This window comes from Cetorhinus maximus, chromosome 19 (assembly GCF_964194155.1).
Source record: "Cetorhinus maximus chromosome 19, sCetMax3.hap1.1, whole genome shotgun sequence".
Lineage (NCBI taxonomy): Eukaryota > Metazoa > Chordata > Chondrichthyes > Lamniformes > Cetorhinidae > Cetorhinus > Cetorhinus maximus.
This window is the reverse complement of record NC_135897.1, coordinates 51,506,583-51,526,432: the sequence shown is the minus strand read 5'-3', so window position 1 is coordinate 51,526,432 and position 19,850 is coordinate 51,506,583. Positions and strand designations below refer to the sequence as shown.

Sequence of the window (19,850 nt, the reverse complement as noted above, 5' to 3'; positions counted from 1 at the left end):
TCTGTTGTAGGTTACTGAGTACACAGGGCTCTAGCTGGTTACTGCCACCTGTTTCTCAATGTCCAGAGCATATACATAATAGTCTATATTCCAAAGGCACTGATAAATATGGCTTGTTTACTGGCATTACATTATCATAAGTGTTTGGAACAGATAGCTGGATTCCCCAAAGTTGATTCAGCCATTCCATTCAATTAGAATTATCCTGTGGAGCAGTGGATTGGGATTGATTGTATAATGCTATCAAAGAGTTGGCAGAGGGATGATGGTTGAGTGGCCTCCCTCTGTTCTGTATCATTCTATGATTCTATTTACAATACATGCTTGTTTGACAGCTGTATTTGTGTGGTTAAATATCCCATTGAACCATACAGTTGGCCATCCAATGGTGAGAGAAATATGAGGGCTGATATTAATCCTACCTGGCTGGAATCCAAGCAGTTAAATTTGACCAGGAGACTTACCCACCGAAATTCTATGCTATTCCTGCTACTTATAGTTTAACCTGATCTTCTGAAAAAGTGGAAAAGGCACCACCCTTTTCAAATATGCAAACCCAGATCCAATGACGCCATCAAGCTCTGAATGCAATTTTAATTGCTGACTGGCTGAAAGCCACCCTGCTGCCATTGCCTCTGACCCCCCTCCACAACCAACCCCCACGAACCCCATTCCGCTCTCATTCACCTGTGGCCTGGGTCCCTGGATGCAATGACAAAAGCCACCTCTCCCTCTGACCGGCCGGCAGCTCTCAGCAGCCAGTATTTTCATCCCCGGGGTCCTAAATCCCGTGGGAGACCCGACACGGTCCATTTAAGTGCCCAACAGAAGCTTAGGCTGGATTTTCGCAGTCAGTAAGATTTATAAAAATGGTGGATGGACTCGATGCCGAAGTTCCCCCCCACCCCAATTTCTGACAGATCCAATTTTTGCAAGCATGGGAAAGGGGAGTTAGGTATGAATCACACAGCGGGGAAACCCAAACTCAGCAGGGCTATTTGAACTTAGTGCTGAATTCAAATAGAACTCATTTTGGCTATTGTAAATGTTCTTGCAGGGGTGGATAAGATTCGTTTAAGTGATATGATCTGGTCTTTTAAATCCTCCATGCTTTAAACATTAAAAAAAAGTTGTAGCTGTCAATGAGAGTTAAAAAACAGACCTCTGCTGCAGTGCTTTGATTGACAAGCCATCTGGTGTAGATTAGGGAAAAATAGAATCTGTTCTTGCAGTTTCAATAGAGCTTTTTGCTGACATTTCCCCAAGAACTATGATTATGTTGTTATGAATGCTTCAAAAGTTTCAAAAGCTACAATTATCTCAACAGGGGGTTCTAAATTCAGTTTGATTAACAGTTTAAAGAGGCTTTGAAGGATTAGCAGAATTGATCTGCAGCCTGAATAGAAGTTTGTTTTTTAAGAGATTAACTACTTGTGGAGGTTTAAAACTTTTGAATGGATTTCCCAAATGGGAGGTTTTCCACAATCATGTGTGTTTAAATGAGAACTGCATTAGATTGTTAGATGTTAATTTATTTTCAACTTCACTTGACTCCTGAAGTCTGCCCATGGTGGATAATGGGTGAGTGGTTATGATGGTGGCATGGGGGTGTGAGGGGGCATGATTTGGCAAGGGGGCTATGAGGGGACGTGGGGTGGGTGGGGACATTAGTTGGGATTGAATTGGCATGGGAGGTATGGGGCCTATGGAGGGTGGGTGGGAGGATGAGGGGGTTTTAGGGATGAGGGCCAGAGGGTCTAACAGCTTTTTAAAATTCTGGGACTTAGTCCCAGAGAACCAAGGTGTCCCTTCTAATCGGCCCACCTCGACACATGCTCACTTCTGTGTACGGCTATGCTCTGCATGTGCAATTGGTGGGCCCAACTCTATCCCCTCCCCACCCGAGTGAAATTGCACGTATCAGAGCTCTGAAGAAGTCAGACGGACTTGAAACATTGGGCAGGATATTTCCGTCGGTGAGCTGGGGGTGGGGCCCGCTCGCCGACACGAAAATGACGCGGGATGACGTCGGGCGGAATCCCTGACGTCATCCCGCCCTATTTAAATATTCAGGAGGGCGGGGGGACAGCGCGATCAGCTGTCCGCCCGCCGAACTGTCAATGGCCAATTGAGGCCATTGACAGGGTAGTTAAAACAATTGAAGGCCCTGCCCGTCCAAGCTTAAGGCTGGCGGGCAGGCCAGGAGCCCCAGCGGGCTTCTAAAAAAACATGAAACCTCATCCACTGGCGAGGTGAGGTTTCATGTCAGTTTTAAAAAATCTTTAATAAAGTTTCTGTGATATTTATTAACATGTCCCATCTTGTGTGACATTGTCACATGAGGGGGGCATGTTAATGATTTTCTAATTTTTCTATTTTTAAAGTTTCAAAAGGGAGATGTGCACTCTTTCGTGCGCATGCGTGAAAGAGCGCACTCTCGCTTTTGGGGAATCCCCCCCCACCCCGCACAGGAAGTGCATAGCACTTCCCGTCGGGCGACACGCTGGGCGGGCCTTAATTGGCGGTGGGGCCCGTTTCGGCGGTGGCGATCGGTTGTCCACCCGCTGCCGAGTCGGTTGGGCCCGCCTGCCCATCAAGGGCAAAATTCTGCCCATTAACTCTGTTTCTCTACAGATGCTGCCAGGCCTGCTGAGTATTTTCCAGCATTATTTCAGATTTGCAGAATTTTGCTTTTATCTTTCACTGCTTCACCATACTCTTAATCTAAACAGTATCCTAATTAAAGTACATTGGCTTCTACTTAAACTTATTATGAAATGGCTTAAAGAAACAACAGATAGGTTAAGGGGCACTTACTCTTGTGAGTGGAACTGTGGCTATTTCCCCTGCCTTTTCTGAGCTGAAAGGGAAAAAGACATGAAACATTTTTAGAATCTGCAGGCCGATTTATAATTGGAGATTTTACATTAAAAACTCTAAGCAATGCATGACCAACAGTTGATTACAATTGAAAACATTTCCAATGCTTAAATTAAGCAGCAGGGTTAAGTTTTCAGCTTTACTGCCTGAGTGATAATCTGGCAGAGTGGACTTAGACCATAAGAGAGGGAGCAGAAGTAGGCCATTCGGCCCATCGAGTCTGCTCCGCCATTCAATGAGATCATGGCTGATCTGATAATCCTCAATTCTACTTTCCTGCCTTTTCCCCATAACCCTCGATACCTGTACTCATTAAAACTCTGTCTAACTAAGCCTTTAATATACTTAATGACCCAGCCTCTAAAGCCCTCTGCGGTAAAGAATTCCACAGATTCACTACCCTCTGAGAGAAGAAATTCCTCCTTATCCCTGTCTTAAATGGGCGACCCCTTATTCTGAGATTGTGTCCTCTGGTCCTAGACTCGCCCACATAGGGAAGCAACGTCTCAGCATCTGCTCTATCAAGCCCGCTAAGAATCTTATATGTTTTAATAAGGTCGCTTTATTCTATTTGTTGTAGAACCAGCTTGATTTTCATTCCATTAAAATAAACAGAATGGAAATCAGATGCTTTGTGAAATGGACGGTTGGCAGATTACAACTCATGCAGTGAAATCAAAAGTTTACTCATACATATTGCTCACACAATCTTCCAGAAGGTATGATCTTTTCTGGAACACTGTGACGAATAATGACAAAGGGTGATAGAATGTGTGGATTCAAAAACATCAGTCTGCTGTAACCCGGAATGCCATAAAAACTTGAGTAGTTAAAACAAGTTTTCAGTTGTAGATTGATTCACAGCTTGACCAGCAGGTTTCAATTTGGAGATAGATTGGGGGCTGGATTTTTCGTTTTCAAATCGGGACGGAACAGAAGTGGGATGGCAAAAAGATGTCGTCGCAGTCTGCCTGCTGGTCTGTTGCGTCTGGTCCGGACTCGGATGATTTTTCCTGAGGACGAAGTGGGGAGGGAGCAGGGCCGGGCAGGAGAGTGAAGTTGGCTGCTTAGTTAATTGGGCAGCTTGAGGTCATTAGGGAGCTTGTTAAGAGCTTGCCTTCTGACCTCCCAAGACTTTCAGGGAATGGGTGGTTGTTAGGAGCTTTCTGAAGCTGACCGGCTGCAACCTGGCAGGAACAGGGGCGGCAATGTGCTGAAACAGTATTTTTTAATGCAAAAAAGCAAAAGTTTGGACAAAAAGCTACTTTGCAGGAATAAAATTTTACTCCCCAACCTTTCACTACCCTACCCTAGTCCCAGCTCTCCAATTTGCCCTGGTCACTTTGTAGATGAAGATTCTCTCATTTGCTTAACATACACACAGATGGCAGCCATTAGAACATGGCCCACTTACCCGGTGTCCTACCTCCATCTCCACGCCTCCCCCCCCGCCCCCCCATCATTTCCCACCTCTAAGTGAGCCACATCTTGTAGGGACATTATGGCCCAGACCTTGTGAAAATTATACCACACAGCATGCTGGTGATGGGGTGGGTGGCTGTTTATTGTTCAGAGTGTACCCCAAGTCCATCCAAAAATCTATCTATATTTTAAAAACTACACCTTCTGTCTACTCCATTATTTATAGGTCTCAACATTTTAGCCTGGACTTTTTTTCCCATGATAAATTCCTAAGCCACATTTATAATGAACTTTGTCGATGTATGTGTTACACAATATGGTCACCAATTTCTGAAATCTACAATTCTCCTGGAATGTTTGCTGAATGTTTTATTCACTTAATTTTGTTTTCCTCAGGAACTGCAAGTTCCAATGTTCAAAACTAGTGTTTAACTAAAATAAAACAATAAAAAAATGTATTTCACATTTACAAATGATCTATTCTAGTGTAGCCAGATCCCACCTCAAATGCTTGTCCTATCTCCCTGACAGGTGAAAATCAAGCTTCCCACCCTGTTCCAGCCTAGGCAGTTTCGGGAACTTCAAGTTTAAAAGTTAAGTTATAATAGAGATTTGCCATCAACTAGAGATACAGTTGCCAGGTAGGTGATCCTTTGCCTATCTAATTCATAGTAGCATATTTCTGTCTTGGAATTCAATTCCAGTTAAGTTAGGCTATTGCTTGTTAAGGAGCAGTTATTTCCGTTGACTTTTAAAGTTCACTTTTTCATGCTGGTTATGGATGGATATTTGGGGGTGCTGAGCAATTTATGGGTATTACCTTTTGGGGCCCAGCGGATGAACAGTCATTGCAATCTTTTCTTTAAATTATGCATGTTAAAAAGTTAATTGCAGAAATCTGTACTATAATTTTTATAAAATTTGTTGGAAGGTTTTATAAAATTGGCTGTAATATAGTATTGCCCACATATCTTGCTTAGGTTACAGCAGAAATCACATTTTAGGATTTAGTTGTGTAATTCTATCTTGCATATGTCTAAGACCTGTGGATGACTGCTGAAAGAATGCTGCAATCTAAATCACCAGAGGCTTCAGTTTCACACCAGAAGTCATTAGAGGGTGTCAGAAAAATCGGCTTGGTAGGCAACAGCCACTAAAGCACTCCTGAATCTTATAAGCTGTTAAGCCACTTCATATATAATGAACAAATGTACAGATGGAGAAAACACAATTCACAGGGTCTCATTCAAGGAGTGCTGATGGCATATCTTATAACATGATCCATAGCAAAAAAGGACCTTCCAGAAGTAGATTTGCATCTTCTGTTGATAACATGAGATTGTAGCTAATGGCATACTTATGTGGGAATCAATGGAGTGGAAAACAAAACATTTTCAGTATCCCCCATTCAATGCTTTGCATACTGAAACCATCACTGTTCATAATTTACATTCTTGCTAATGCAAAAAGCTGAATATTACTTTACAGCCGGGTCATTGAACTTTTAATAAATAACTCTCAGGTTATAGATAGGAAGAAAAAAGACAATCACATTCAACCTCCAATCAATAAGAGAAGAATATATTCTTGGCACTAAGCTTCTTTGATTTTTAATTATTCTTTTAATTAACAACCTGATTTGCTCATTTGTAAACTTTATTTAAATTTGGTGCCTGATATTGTATAACAAAAGAATATAAAATTAAAACATTTTTTTTGTTTTCGTGGGGTGGTGGGGGTGTTGCTGATTGGGTGAGAAACTGTTGCATTTTGCAATGTAGTTGCTAGGTGCAGGTGTTCCACTGATCTACACAATGAGGAAAAAGCTTCATTAACGATACAGCAGATGAAGCTGCTGAATCGAGACATATACTAACATGCTATTGGAGAAACTTCCATACAAGAACATAGGTGTGGTGTTTTTAGCCAAGGAAAGCTCTGTTGGAAAACACCAAAGGATTGATTTTACAGGGGGACAGAATACCTACGTCCCCCCGACCTAAAAGCCAGTCAGCACCTCGCCAACATGAAATCTGGCTGTCCCATAGCGTTAATACGCTGGCCTTAGTTAGTGCAGAGTGGGACTTCTGACCCTTGGGGACAGGAAGCCCCAACCTCGAGAACTGCCGGCCAATCTGATTGGCTTACGGCTCTGTTGTCACAGCAGTGCCTAAAGACAGCAGTGGCCACTGCTGGGACTACAACCAGCTCCCCCACCGCACAAAGAAGTGAAAACGTCTCCTGGACTTCAGGTAAGTGTGGGGATTTTAGGTACGCTGGGCTGCGTGACCCCAGCGCGGGGTAGGGTTGGGCAAGGGGTGGGGGTGTTACAGGGGCCAGTGGTGAGGGACAAATGGGGGATGGAACCTCCTTTGGGGGGCGGGGGAGAGGAGGGGTGCCTGTACTCATCGGGGGCACCCCTCCACCAAGCTGCAACAGCCCGCACTGTCAAAGCTGCCAGGCTGGCCGTTTTGCTTCCACCTTACCCTGCAGACCGGAAAATTGCAGCGGAGGTGGAATGAGGCACTTAAGTGGCAGTTAATTGTCCCCTTCTGGGCCTCAACAGACCTAAGGGTAGGTGGGCTGCCTGATGCTTTACCCACCCACCGTAATATGGGGAGCAGTTCAGGGGTGGGTGGGAAGGCGGTGGACAAGTCAACCGCTTTACTTTACATGCCCCTTCCATCTTCAAATATGACAGCAAGGGGCTGTGAAATTCACCTCCTAGTCACAGGAATGTAGGGACAGGGGTAGGACATTTAGCCCCTTGAACCTGTTCTGCATTCAAAGAGGACAAGGCTGATATATGCCGTAATGCCATGTACCCCACATTTGTCCTATGTCTCTTAAATACCTTTAAGTTAACAAAAATCTATCCATCTCAGATTTTAAAATTAATTTAGCATCAACTACCATTTGGAGAAGACAATCCAAACTTCTACCACCTTTTGTGTGTTGCGGTTTTTCCTAATTTCACTGCTGAAAGGTCTGGCTCTAATTTTTAGACTGTGCCCCCTAGTCCTAGACTCCTCAACCAGTGGAAATAGTTTCTCTCTATCTATCCTAAATATTTCCCTTAATATCTTGAAAACTTCCAACAAATCACCCCTTAATCTTCTAAATTCCAGGAAATACAACCCTAGTCTCTGTAATCCTTTCTCATACACTAACACTTTGAATCCAGGTATCATTCTGGTAAATCTACTTTGCACTCCCTCCAAGGTCAATATATCCTTCCTAAGATGTAGTGCCTAGAACTGCTCACAGTAACTTCAGAAGTAGTCTAACCAGGGCTTTGATAAGCTGTAATATGACTTCTATCCCCTGTATTCTAGTCTTCTATAAAGCCCAGTGACCCATTAGCTTTTTTAATACTGTTCATCCCTTTGGACCTCCAATGTCTCTAACTTTTCACCATTTTGAAAGTACCCTGCTCTGTCCTTTTTAGATACAAAGTGGATGACCTCACATTTGTCAAATTTGAAATCCATTTGCCAGTTCTACCTGTTTACTGAATCTATCAGTTCAATAATTTGTAATTTTCTGCTTCCATCTGCATTGCTTATAATGCCAAATTTCCCGACAACAGATGTTAAGCCAACTAGTCTATAATTCCCTGAAATCCCTTTCACAGCTTTCTTAAATAGCAGGGTGACACACACAATTTTCCAATCTAAAGGAATAGTTTCCAAACCAAGAGAACCCTGGAAGACTATGGTTAGGGTGTCTACAATTTTCTGACTGACTTCCTTTAAAACTCGGATGGAAACCACCTGGCTATGGGGACAGCTCATCTCACCCCCTCCCAGATGGAAAGCCAACTCGCTCCACACCAGCCTGTCCTTTAGCCATAATACGTAGCGAGTGGGCTAAATTGCCAGACAGCGGTTCTTCAGCTCCCAGGAGCTGCAGGTCAATCGGATTGGCTGGCAGCTCCAGTAGCCCCAGTAGCTCAGTAGTAGGTGCTGCTGGGACTGCGACCAATCAGAAAAAGAAGGCCCAATGGACCTGGAGTAAGTTAAGGCTAGGGTATGGGGTGGGAAGGGTTTGGGCAGCATAGGGAGGAGGATGGGGGTGGGGGAGTGGGTTTTGGAGAGCAGGTGGGTAGGAAGAAAGGGAGGGTACTAGTTTAGGGGAGGGCTGCCCCCCACCCCCGATGTGCAAAGGACACCCCCCAAAGATAGTAACCCCCTATTCTTCCCGTGCTTTTAAAAACATTTTTACCAAAACAGCCTGCCCATTCTGGACACACTCAAGGAATTCACTATCTTTGACACGTCTGTTTATCCCAATATATATGAAAGTTAAAATGCCCCATTAAAACCACTCTGTCTTTGCTACATGCTTGTCTTATCTCAGCATTTATATAAGCTACCACTTCATATCCACTACCAGGAGACCTATACACAACTCCTGCTACAGTCTTAAAACCTTTTCTATTTCTTAATTCTGCCCATAAAGTCTCTGCTGCTTGCTTGCCTCAGTATATCCTTTCTTATCCTTAAACACTAAGGCTGTGCCTCCCTCTCTACCATTTTCCCTACCTTTCTCATAGGCCTTGTAAACTGGTACATTTCCCAGTCCTGACCGTCTTTCAGACATGTCCCAGTGAAGGCTACCTTAACATTCCCTACAAGCTGAGTTTGTGCCTAAAATTCATTCAATCTGTTCTTTATACTCCATGTGTCTGTATAAAGAATACCATCCTTCTGCTCTAATGTTTTACTCACATATTTCTTATTTCTCTTTTCTGGTTTAATTATTTTATATCTTCTAGTTTTTTTTGTTATCTGTCGTTCTTAAAGCACAATTTTTGACTGTTAAGCTACTCTGCTGTGACCCTGGTCCCAGCCAGTTCAGGTGGAGCCCGTCCCAACTGTATCATTTCTTTCAGTTCCAATGATGGTACTAGTGTCTCAATGAAATGGAATCGCTCTTTCCTATACCACCCCATCAGCCATGTGTTCATGTCCCTAATCCAATAATCCTTATCCCTACACCAGTTTGCACAGGGTTTGGGTATTAATCCAGTTATTATAACACTCGATATCCTGTTCTTTAATTCAGCTCCTAGTTCCTGGTAATCTCTAAACAGGACCTCTTGACTACTCTTCCCTATGTTGTTGGTCCCAACAGTGATAACAATAACTGCCCTTTCTAATATCCTTTCAAGCTGGTTTAAGATGTTCCTCACTCTGGCACCAGGCAGGCAACATACCATGTGGGACTCTCCAGCCTGTTTAAAAAGAGTACTAGCTGTCCCCCTAATTTTTGAATCCTTATTATTGAACTAGCAGATTACTTATTCTTTCTCTTCTCCTCACTCCTTTGGATAGCTTTCTGCTCACCATGGTCTGCATTCTGACTGTCTTTCTGACAATATTTATCCTTACCCTCACAGGTAGCAAGAACATTGTATTCTGTTGGGTAGGAATATTTTCTGTAGATCCTTGTTCTCTATCTCACTTGAGTTCCCCTTACCTCGCATACTATCAGTCACAATGACCCAGTCAGATCTTGCACCTCTCTATAGGTTTGGCCAAAGTCTGGAGTCAATAGTTCAGATACTGATCCCCCTCCCTATATGTCTCCAATGTCTACAACTCGTGCTCCACCTCAATTACTCTGAGTAAAAGAGATTCAAGACAGAGGCATCTCCTGAAGATGTGTTTGTTCAGGACAGTCTCACTGCCCACACCTACAATCCAGCCACACAACATGCTCCATCATATACCTACCCTCTAGTTTATTGTAAGTTTTTTTTTTTCATTTTTCACACACTAACTTGTACCAAGCACTAAAACAATGGAAAAACATTTAAATGCCTCTTTTTATTAGAATATTATCTGAAGATAGCAGAAATAAGCTTAAGGCTTGTCCCTGGTCTGATCTGGAAAGTAACTCACCAGCTACTCACCAATCAGTTCCTTCCCATTGTGCTTAAGTATTTTTATCCTCTCTCCTTGATTCTCACCCTTATCTCTGGGTTCTCCAATCCTTCAACTGATTTCATCTGTTACTAATAACACTAAACACACATTATATTATGCCTAAGTATATAGATAGCTGAACCTTAAAACCTCTTAAATTCTAATAACACTAAACACACATTATATTATGCCTAAGTATATAGATAGCTGAACCTTAAAACCTCTTGAATTCTGCTGCTCCTCCCTCTGTATTGATTTCGATATGATGCCATTTTTAGTTTCTCCCCACTTCTATTTTGGTCTCTGCTTTGCTGCACAGCTGCTGCTTTCTGGTTACCACGCTGTTTTAAATAATTCACTCTCCCAATGTGCTTTGTTGCACTGTCCTCATCCACTCCTTGCTCCTCCAGCTGCCTCATGCTCAGTGAGTCACTTTGTACAAAATCTTCATCCCCACTGCTAGACTTCACCAGGTGAAAGTGTTTGAATTGGTACATGGATCCGATAAGGTGGCTGATGACAGTTGTGCAATAGATGAAGAATGGACAGGGCTGCTAGAGGTGGAGGATGCAGGATGACAGTTGCCATCATCAACAGGTAAGGACTTTTTCTTCACTGTTCTCATCATTATCATCATCCAATTCCTCCCCTATTGCTGTGTGGGATCTGCTAAAATTAAGTGAATGGGTGGATATTCAGCACCAAAGAGGGTGACAAGGTACAGGGAGCTTTGAATTCTGAGACAATTTGACCCTTAAATAGTGCTTTAGCAGAAACAGGTACTGCATAGCACCCACTCAAATGCATTTGGCACTGGTACACTGACCTCTCTATCGCCGACTTCCATAGCTGTTTGCCTCTCTGGAGTTCAGTAGCTTAGTCTTCAAAATCTGCTAACTCCCTTATGTCAGGGACCACCAGCCAGTGGCCTGCCACTCCTGGGTATTGTATGCCAATTTCTCCTGGAATAATAGTCACAGCTGATGACGATGGTTAGCATGTTAATGGAATCTCCCAGATGGCAGTAAACAGCTAATGGGCAGAATTTTATGTATGACGTGTGGGTGGCGGACACCGCGCGTCAGTGCTTAAAGTGTCGTGCGCTGACGTCGGGCGAGTGTGCCAACATCAGCACGCGCCATTGCGATATTTAGCTGGGCGGGCGCGCGATGAAGCGCGACGCGTGCCTGCCATTGATTAAAGGCCTCGTTAAGGCCCTCAACTTGGCAATCAACACCAATTTTGAGGCGCCTGTGCGATCTTCGGCTCGGCGCACAGGCACAACGGGCAGGCGAGATATGTGGGCTCAGAGGGGTTGTTAATGTTTTATCTGAAGTATTTATTGCAGAAAGTGTTTTAAACTTGCCTGTGTGATTGTTAGCAGTTCAGATCAATTTCCGACAGCTTTCTCTGTACTTTGAAGCTTCAGCTCACCAGTCTGCAGACAGTAATCTTTATCGGGCCTGCAGCTTTCCGGAGGCCTCCATTTAGCCTGGGGGTATGGGTTCTGACATCTCCACTGGAGGCAGCACCTCTGAGGAGGAAGGGAGGGATAGAATAAGGAGGAGGCCAGGAGTGGACAATCAGCCTCCAGGGGAGCCACCTTTGGGAGGCCAGGCGCAGGCACAAGGGGCGCAGGGACAAGAGGTTGTCCAAGTTGGAAGGGGCCGCAGAAGACGCCACTATCCTGCTGCCAGGGTATACAGGTGGCGAAGCAGCAACCTCAATATGACTGAGGTGCAGTGCCGAAGGAGGCTTTGACTGTCAAGGGGGACAGTGAACCATATCTGTCAGATGATTGGCACTGAGATCTCCCCTAACTGTGTGGGTGGACACCTCATGCCAGTAGCTCTGAAGGTCACAGTTTCCCTCCACTTCTATGCATCTGGTTCCTTCCAGGGCTTGGTGGGTGATCTTTGCGGTGTCTCCCAATCAGCTGTCCACACTTGTGTCAAGCAGGTTACAGACACACTGTTCAGACAGGCATTGACTTTCATCCACTTCCACTGCAACCAGGCAAGTCAGGCACAGCGAGCCAGAGGCTTCGCGGCCATTGCTGGGTTCCCCCGCGTCCAGGGTGCAATAGACTGCACACATGTGGCCATCAAGGCGCCAGCAGGTGAGCCCGGTGCCTTCGTCAACAGGAAGGGCTTCCACTCCATGAACGTGCAGATAGTGTGTGATCACAGGATGCAGATTCTGCAAGTTTGTGCAAGGTACCCAGGCAGCTTCCACGACGCCTACATCCTCAGACACTCCCAGGTGCCGGCACTCTTCACTCTTCAGTGCTCCGGCTCGGCTAGATGGATGGCTGCTGGGTGACAAGAGCTATCCGGTCAGGAGGTGGCTCATGACACCTCTCCACCATCCAAGAACAGAAGCTGAGAAGCGCTACAATAGGAGCCATGGAACCACAAAGGCTCTGGTGGAGAGAGCCATCGGTCTTCTGAAGATGCGCTTCTGTTGCCTGGACTGCTCAGGGGGCACACTCTAGTACCCCCCGATCACGTCTCTATGATAGTGGTAGCATGCTGCGCTCTGCACAATCTTGCGCTGGAAAGGGGGGATGCAATTGACGATGAAGACCTTGACGCAGTGGATGAGGCTGCACATGACGAATCCAGCAGTGGCTCAGAGGATGAGGAAGCACAGGCCAATGATGAGGGGCAGCACACCAACCCGCTACTACACCAAGGTGGCAGGGACACCCGGGACACTTTAATCCAACGAACCTTCAGCTAGCTGCACACACATGGAGCAGCAGGACCAGCATTGCCTGGCGCTTCCACACATGGCACTTAGGTGCTACATCTTCCACCTCATCAGCTGCAACTAAGGGCTTAGTACAGAAATATCAATGTCCACTCAAACACTTGTGATATGTCTGTGAAACATATAAATGCAGCACAAAGGAAACACCCTCAGCCATGGTCAGAAAAGTGAACTCTATTGCCACCAAAATAAAGCACAAACGTCGCTCTGACGTACATAATGATATATTCCCTAATCTAAGGCCAGCACAAAACCACCAATGACAAATCCGTGGAGTGCCTAACGTGCCTTATGCTTACGTTTGCGGGTGCTACGTCTAGATACCGCCCCATCACCTGGAGTGGCTTGTGAGACAGCCTGCTGACTCTCCTGTCCTGTTGGCCTTGATGACCTTGGCTGATTGCTCATGTACTCTGCATGCTAACGCTGCACCCCAACCACAGTGGCCCATCAGAGGCCTCCAGTGGCTCCTGTCCACGCTACTGGTGATCAGTCACCAGAAGATAGTACAGCTGCTCCCAACGGCCACCTTGGACGCATTCGGCGTCCATCACTTTGAATTAGCGCCCATGGCAAGGAGGCACAACTAGGTACGGTGCCGAGGCCAGCAGATGGCTCTTGGCCACGACACCTTGAGGCTCCCCTTCCACCATCTCATCACCATCAATAAGACATGTGTTGGAGTTCTGAGTACGTGTCTAGCTCCCTCCCCTGCAGGTTGCCCCCAGACTACTCAAGTGCGACAAACACCAACATATGCTGCGGGGAGAACTCATCTTCTCCTCAACCACTAAGGCTGATGTAAGCATGGTCACTATCTGTTTGCCCACCCAGCGTGCACCAAATGCCTAATGCAGTAACAACACTAAGACATGGCGTTAGGGGGGGGGGGCCTCAAAGGCTAAGGCTACCTGCTGGGTTAAATGGCCAAGGCCGACATGGTACTCATCCTTCCAGAGCGCAACAAATTATTGAAGTGTTTGTGGCACTGGGTTCCTGTGCGCTGCACAGCATATTGAGAGCTCACTACCTCCGCCACCTCCTGCCAGGCCTGCTTGGTAACGTGGGGGGCCCTCCTCCTCCCATTTTCGGGAAACAACACCTCCCGACGATGTGACACCACTTCAAGGAGGGGAGCAAGGCAGGCATTAGAGAACCGAGGGGCACATTGGCCCACCCTGCAGCCTGCCCTCCTCCTCCTCTGCCCTGCCCTCCTCTAGACCCGCTGTGCAGACTGGTCGCGGGCCATGGTGAGCAGCCTAAAGGAGGTTGCCTGGCCTTTCTTTATACAGACTGCTGGCTCCCCATTGGAACCAGCGGTCTGTACACACCCGCCGCACATTTGAAATTCCCGCTGTACACGGGAGTCTACAACGCGCTGGGCGGGCCTTAATTGGCCCACCTGCGCAAAATGGTGGCACGGCCCGTTTTGCCGGTGAGAAGTTGGACCACTAACAGGCTGGATACGAGGGCATGTGAAAAGTGTCCGAAGCAGTGGTTCTAAGTGAAGACTTCAGTTACACGTTTCAAGTCTGCAGTTGTGGCCACTTCCATAAGTGTAAAAAAATTTGAACAGATACGTATGAGAAAGACCATGAACTATAATATTTTCTGGTCTTTAAGACTGACCAGATGGATTGCAATGTTCTTTTTTCTGTCCTGTACATTCCTATGATGCCCTAGCTACAATTGGAAATTCATTAAGTGGAAAGCTGGAGGTGAGGATTTATCGCTCCCCATACAATGTACCAGCCGACTGTCAAATTAGAATACGCATTAGTTGGTAGTTTGGTAGCATTAGTTAGCACTTTGTTGCCAGCTAATGCATATTTTAAACCCTGCTGGCATTGATGCCTGCTTCAGCTTCCTCCACAATAATGTGATGCCGATGAACTTAATCACATTTGCAGCTCATAGTAACGTGCAAACAGGCATTACAATTTTTCTATATTCTTTGCCATGACTACTGAGTTATGATATAAGGTAATCGCGATTGCTTAAAAATGGAAGTGCAGGATACTAAAGTTACATTTAATTTATAGTACTCCGACTACATAGCACTTGTATTAACAAACAGGAGTGAACCCATGCTTGAAGAATCACAGCTGCATTCTCTACTGAAAACCAGCATTGATTAAAACAGCAGGTGTTATGTATCACAAAGCTACATAACAAGCTGTGGTGCAAAATATGCAAATTAGGATCATTGCTAGATTTTAACCTAATTCTTGACAAATGAGTGTTAAAAATCATGCAGTAATATTCATGAGAGTGCTATGTCAAATTGCTTTAAGTGTCTTGTGGTGAATCTTGGCAGGGAACAAGCGTTACTGAAAATTTCTACGAAAAATTAGAGCAGTGCAGTGAAACCCTGTCAAAAATTGAAGGACCTTAAGGAAATACTGCACGTGATGATAGCACTGGGACAAATCTTTGAGAAATGAGAGTCTTGCAGCAAGTGACAATCATGTCGTGGTGAATCCCTCTGAGAAATAGTGGCCCTTCAAATAATGAGAGCATCAGAGTGGATCCTTACAAGAAATGAGTGTGTTACAGTGAAGTTCTGGAAATAAGGACACTGCCAAACTACAAGGTAAAACAAATGTGCCATCAAAGATCATAAAAAACTTGTCTAAGCAAAAATAAAATCTTAGCAAATTACTTAAAGAATGAGGGCCAGTGTGTCATAATCAATCTATTCTAAAGAATAACCTCTGCATTACACATAAGCTGCAAGAACTAGATGCTAGAGCAGTATAGCATAATTATTGGGGAAAAACAGGAGAGTTATGTTTGATCCCTGGGAAAATCAGGAGTACCAAGGCTAACTACGGAGTAAAACAGGAGCATTGTAGCTAATTACTGGAAAAAACACAAGCATCATGGTTAATCACTGAGAAATGAGAGCTTTGTAGCTAATCACAGGGAAAAAAAAGAATTGCATTGAATCATTGAAAGAAATTAGAACAATGTACTAATTACAGGGAGAAATGAGACCAACAAATCTAATCACTTGAGAACAACATCACAACTAATCATTACGAGAAACAACAGTGTCATGGCTAATTACTAGGAAAGTATCATGAATAATTTCATTAAGAAACCCTTAAGTATTGGATATGTTCCAATATGTTGTCTGAATCTGAGCAAGAAGACAGTACTACACTGAAGTCATGGTAAGAAGTTACGGCTGTACAATAAAAGGCAAATTTACTGATCCCACTCTAAATGGGAGCTGCACTGCAAGGGAACACCAGCTGAAGAACTGGGTTACAGTGTTCTGGCCCTATCTCTGCTCCACACTACCTCTAAGAATGCCTCCCAACTGAAAGTGCAGGATTGATTAATTTACCCACAAATCTCTCTGGGGGAGAGTATTATGGCAAGCCACTGTAAGTCAGTGTCAAAGTGAATATCTGAAGAACTAGACTGTCGCCATGAATGATAGCAAAGATCTGAGACATGAGCCCCTATCATCATCAGAAATAAGAATAGCTTGTGAAATTGCTAAGAGATGAATTGCTACCAGAAATTAGAACGCTGCAAAAAAATTGTAGCAGGATAGAAGATTATGAAAAATCCTTGCGAATGCACAAGCTCAATCATATTCCAACATGGAATATCCACAGTGGATAGTGCTTAAGACAAAGAACACTGGCTGATTTTTCCCTCCTTATATCAGAAGTGCTGAGATTAATTCTCATATCCTATTGCTACCCTAACTGAAATCATCTAACTCATAACTCACCACTGATTTGAGAATGAATCTTGGACCTTCCTAGTCATTTATAGCTCATTTGTGCAACGGCAGTGCAATTGTCAACTCAATCATTGTGGGACTGTCCATGTGTGTTTTAAGGTAAGAATCATGTAATAGATCTCCCTTGATGAACTAGCACATATACCAGAAAGTCCTAGGTTTGATTTTTAATCACGTTGTTAGTTCAGTTCTACAGTCAACGCCCAAATATAGGGGTAAAATAAAGACAAAGTTCTCCAATTCTATCTCGTCACTACTGCTGCAAAGTGAGAACATGACATGGAAAATACATGAAAGTGATCCCTTTCATCACTGGAACAGTCTGATGGCACTCAAATATCGCCTCATTTAGGCACAGTATTGAAAGATTTCTCATGCAACTATTCTCAGTAAAAATCATTGGCCTAGATTTCCAATCATAATATTGGCCTGAATTATTCCCACGTCAGGGGGGGCTCAGCAGGAGCAGTTGTGGAGCCAACCGCGATGGGCTCATCACCGCCATTTTACATGGGCGGGCCAATTAAGGCCCGCCCAGCGTAATACACGAGTGGTAGCACTCAGCGCTACCTGTGCGGGCTGGGGGGAGGAGGAAGAGTCAGGGCCAGCGCTCTTTTGCGCATGCGTGTGAAAGAGCGCTTCAATCTCCGAGGCAGCTCTGTGCCTCAGGGAGATTGAAGCGGTTTTTAAAATAATTTTTACAGACATTAAAAATTTAATGAGACTATGTCACATGAGATAGGGCAAGTTTTTATTTCTCATATAAACTTTTTATTAAGTAGTAAAAGCTTTAGAAACCTCATCCCGCTCGTGGATGAGGTTTCCTAAAAAATGTGAAGGCTGCTTGGCTTTAAGGTTGGATGGGCAGCGTAAACATGACATTAATTACTTCACTAATGGCCTTAATAGGCCTGTCCATTATCGGCGGGTGCGCAGCCGACTCCGGCGTGTGCCCACCGAACGAAACATCGTGTGTGTCCCGACGTCATCGTGCATAATTTTATGCAGCGGCGTATTGGGCCCGCCCTCGCACGCCAACTGAAAAATCCTGGCCATTGAGATTAACCTTTTGAAATGAATGAGTTACGATTGGTGTTCTGACCAGAAAATCTAGGTCTATGTACTCAAGAAATGAGGGGAGAAATATTTGAAAACAAGTATAATGGATATAACTTTTATATAATTTCTTAAAAGTACTTTAAAAAGTCTTATTTGTACCATTTCTATCTCCTGTGGCTTTCTTAACATAGAAACATAGAAACTAGGGGCAGGAGTAGGCCATTCAGCCCTCTGAGACTGCTCCACCATTCAATATGATCATGGCTGATCCTCTATCTCAACGCCATATTCCTGCTTTCTCTCCATACCCCTTGATGCCCCTAATATCCCAAAATTTATCAATTTCTTTCTTGAATATACTCAGTAACCCAACCTCCACAGCTTTCTGTGGTCGAGAATTCCACAGGTTGACTGCCCTCTGAGTGAAGAAACTTTTCTTCATCTCAGACTTAATTGGCTTACCCCGTATCCTGAGACTGTGGCCCCTGGTTCTAGACTCCCCAGCCAGGGGAAACATCCTCCCTGCATCCAGTCTGTCTAGCCCTGTTAGAATTTTATACGTTCAATCAGATTCCCCCTCATTCTTCTAAACTTTAGTGAATACAGACCCAGCCAAACCAATCTCTCCTCATACGACAGTCCTGCCATCCTCGGTATCAGACTAGTGAACCTTCGTTGCACTCCCTACATAGCAAGTATATCCTTTATTAGGTAGGGAGACCAAAACTGCATGCAGTACTCCTGGTGTGGTCTCACCAAGGCCCTGTATAACTGGAGTAAGATGTCCTGACTTGTGAACTCAAATTTTCTTGCAATGAAGGCCAACATTCGCCTTCCTAACTGCTTGCTGCACCTGCCTATTTACTTTCATTGACTGGTGTACAAGGACACCCAGATCCCTTTATACATCCACATTTCCCAATATATCATAATTTAAATAATACTCTGCCTTTCTGTTTTTCACACCGAAGCGTATAACTTCACATTTATCCACGTTATACTGCATCTGCCATGTGTTTGCCCAAACACACAACTTGTCTAAATCGCCCTGAAGCCTCTTTGCCTCTTCCTCACAACCCTGCCCAGTTTTGTGTCATCGGCAAACTAGGAAATATTGCATTTGGCTCCCTCATCCAAGTCATTTATATATATATATCGTGAATAGCTGGGGCCCAAGCACTGATCCCTGTGGTACACCACTAGTCACCACCTGCCATCCGGAAAAAGACCCATTTATTCCCACTCTCTATTTCCGGTCTGTCAACCAACTTTCAATCCATGCCAGTATATTACCCCCAATCCCGTGTGCCTTACTTTTGCCTACTAGCCTCTTATGTGGGACCTTATCAATAGCCTTCTTGAAATCCAAATACACCATATCCACTGGTTCTCCCTTATCTATTCTACTAGTTACATCCTCAAAAAACTCCAGTTGATTAGTTAAACATGATTTTCCTGCCATAAACCCATGCTGACATTGTCTAATCCCGCTAATGCTTTCAAAGTGTTCTGTTACCATGTCTTTTATGACAGACTCTAGCATTTCTTCACCATGATGGTCTTTCTTTTGCATTTTTAAAAAATAAAGATAAACATCAATTTGGCAATGCAAATACATGTGCTTAATATTTCTACAATCAACTGGCTAAAGTGGTCAGTTTTATATTGCGACCCTAAGCTTCAGATTCACAATCTGAAGTATGTGTTTTGGATTACTATTTTCACATATATATTCATTTATTTTTCCTAATGGCGAACTTCCATAAGCACATTTTACAACACAGCTCACTCTTAAAAATGAAATACCATAATTATACTGTCAAGCCCCATGTAATGATATTTTAGAACTCAGCAATCAATGACACTTTGGTTTAACCTTATAATTATTTATCATCTGGAAACATGTATTATTCATTCAATCTAAAGTTATATTTCTCCCAGAACAGTTCCTCTCTCTGCCTTTTAGGCTATAGCCTGAATTCCCCTCCAATTGCCACTGCAAGAGAGTGGTTTACAGAAGCTGATCC

At 44.2% G+C, this 19,850-nt stretch overlaps 1 protein-coding gene across 3 annotated transcripts in view; it reads right to left on the bottom strand.

The window, feature by feature from the left end:
* LOC144693794 (uncharacterized) overlaps nt 1-19,850 on the bottom strand; it is a 456,645-nt gene that overhangs the window by 155,111 nt on the left and 281,684 nt on the right. For all 3 annotated transcript variants that reach the window (XM_078563834.1, XM_078563835.1, XM_078563833.1), the window contains exon 13: nt 2,818-2,860. In XM_078563834.1, coding sequence (XP_078419960.1) covers nt 2,818-2,860 — 43 coding nt within the window. The remainder of the gene's footprint in view (nt 1-2,817; nt 2,861-19,850) is intronic.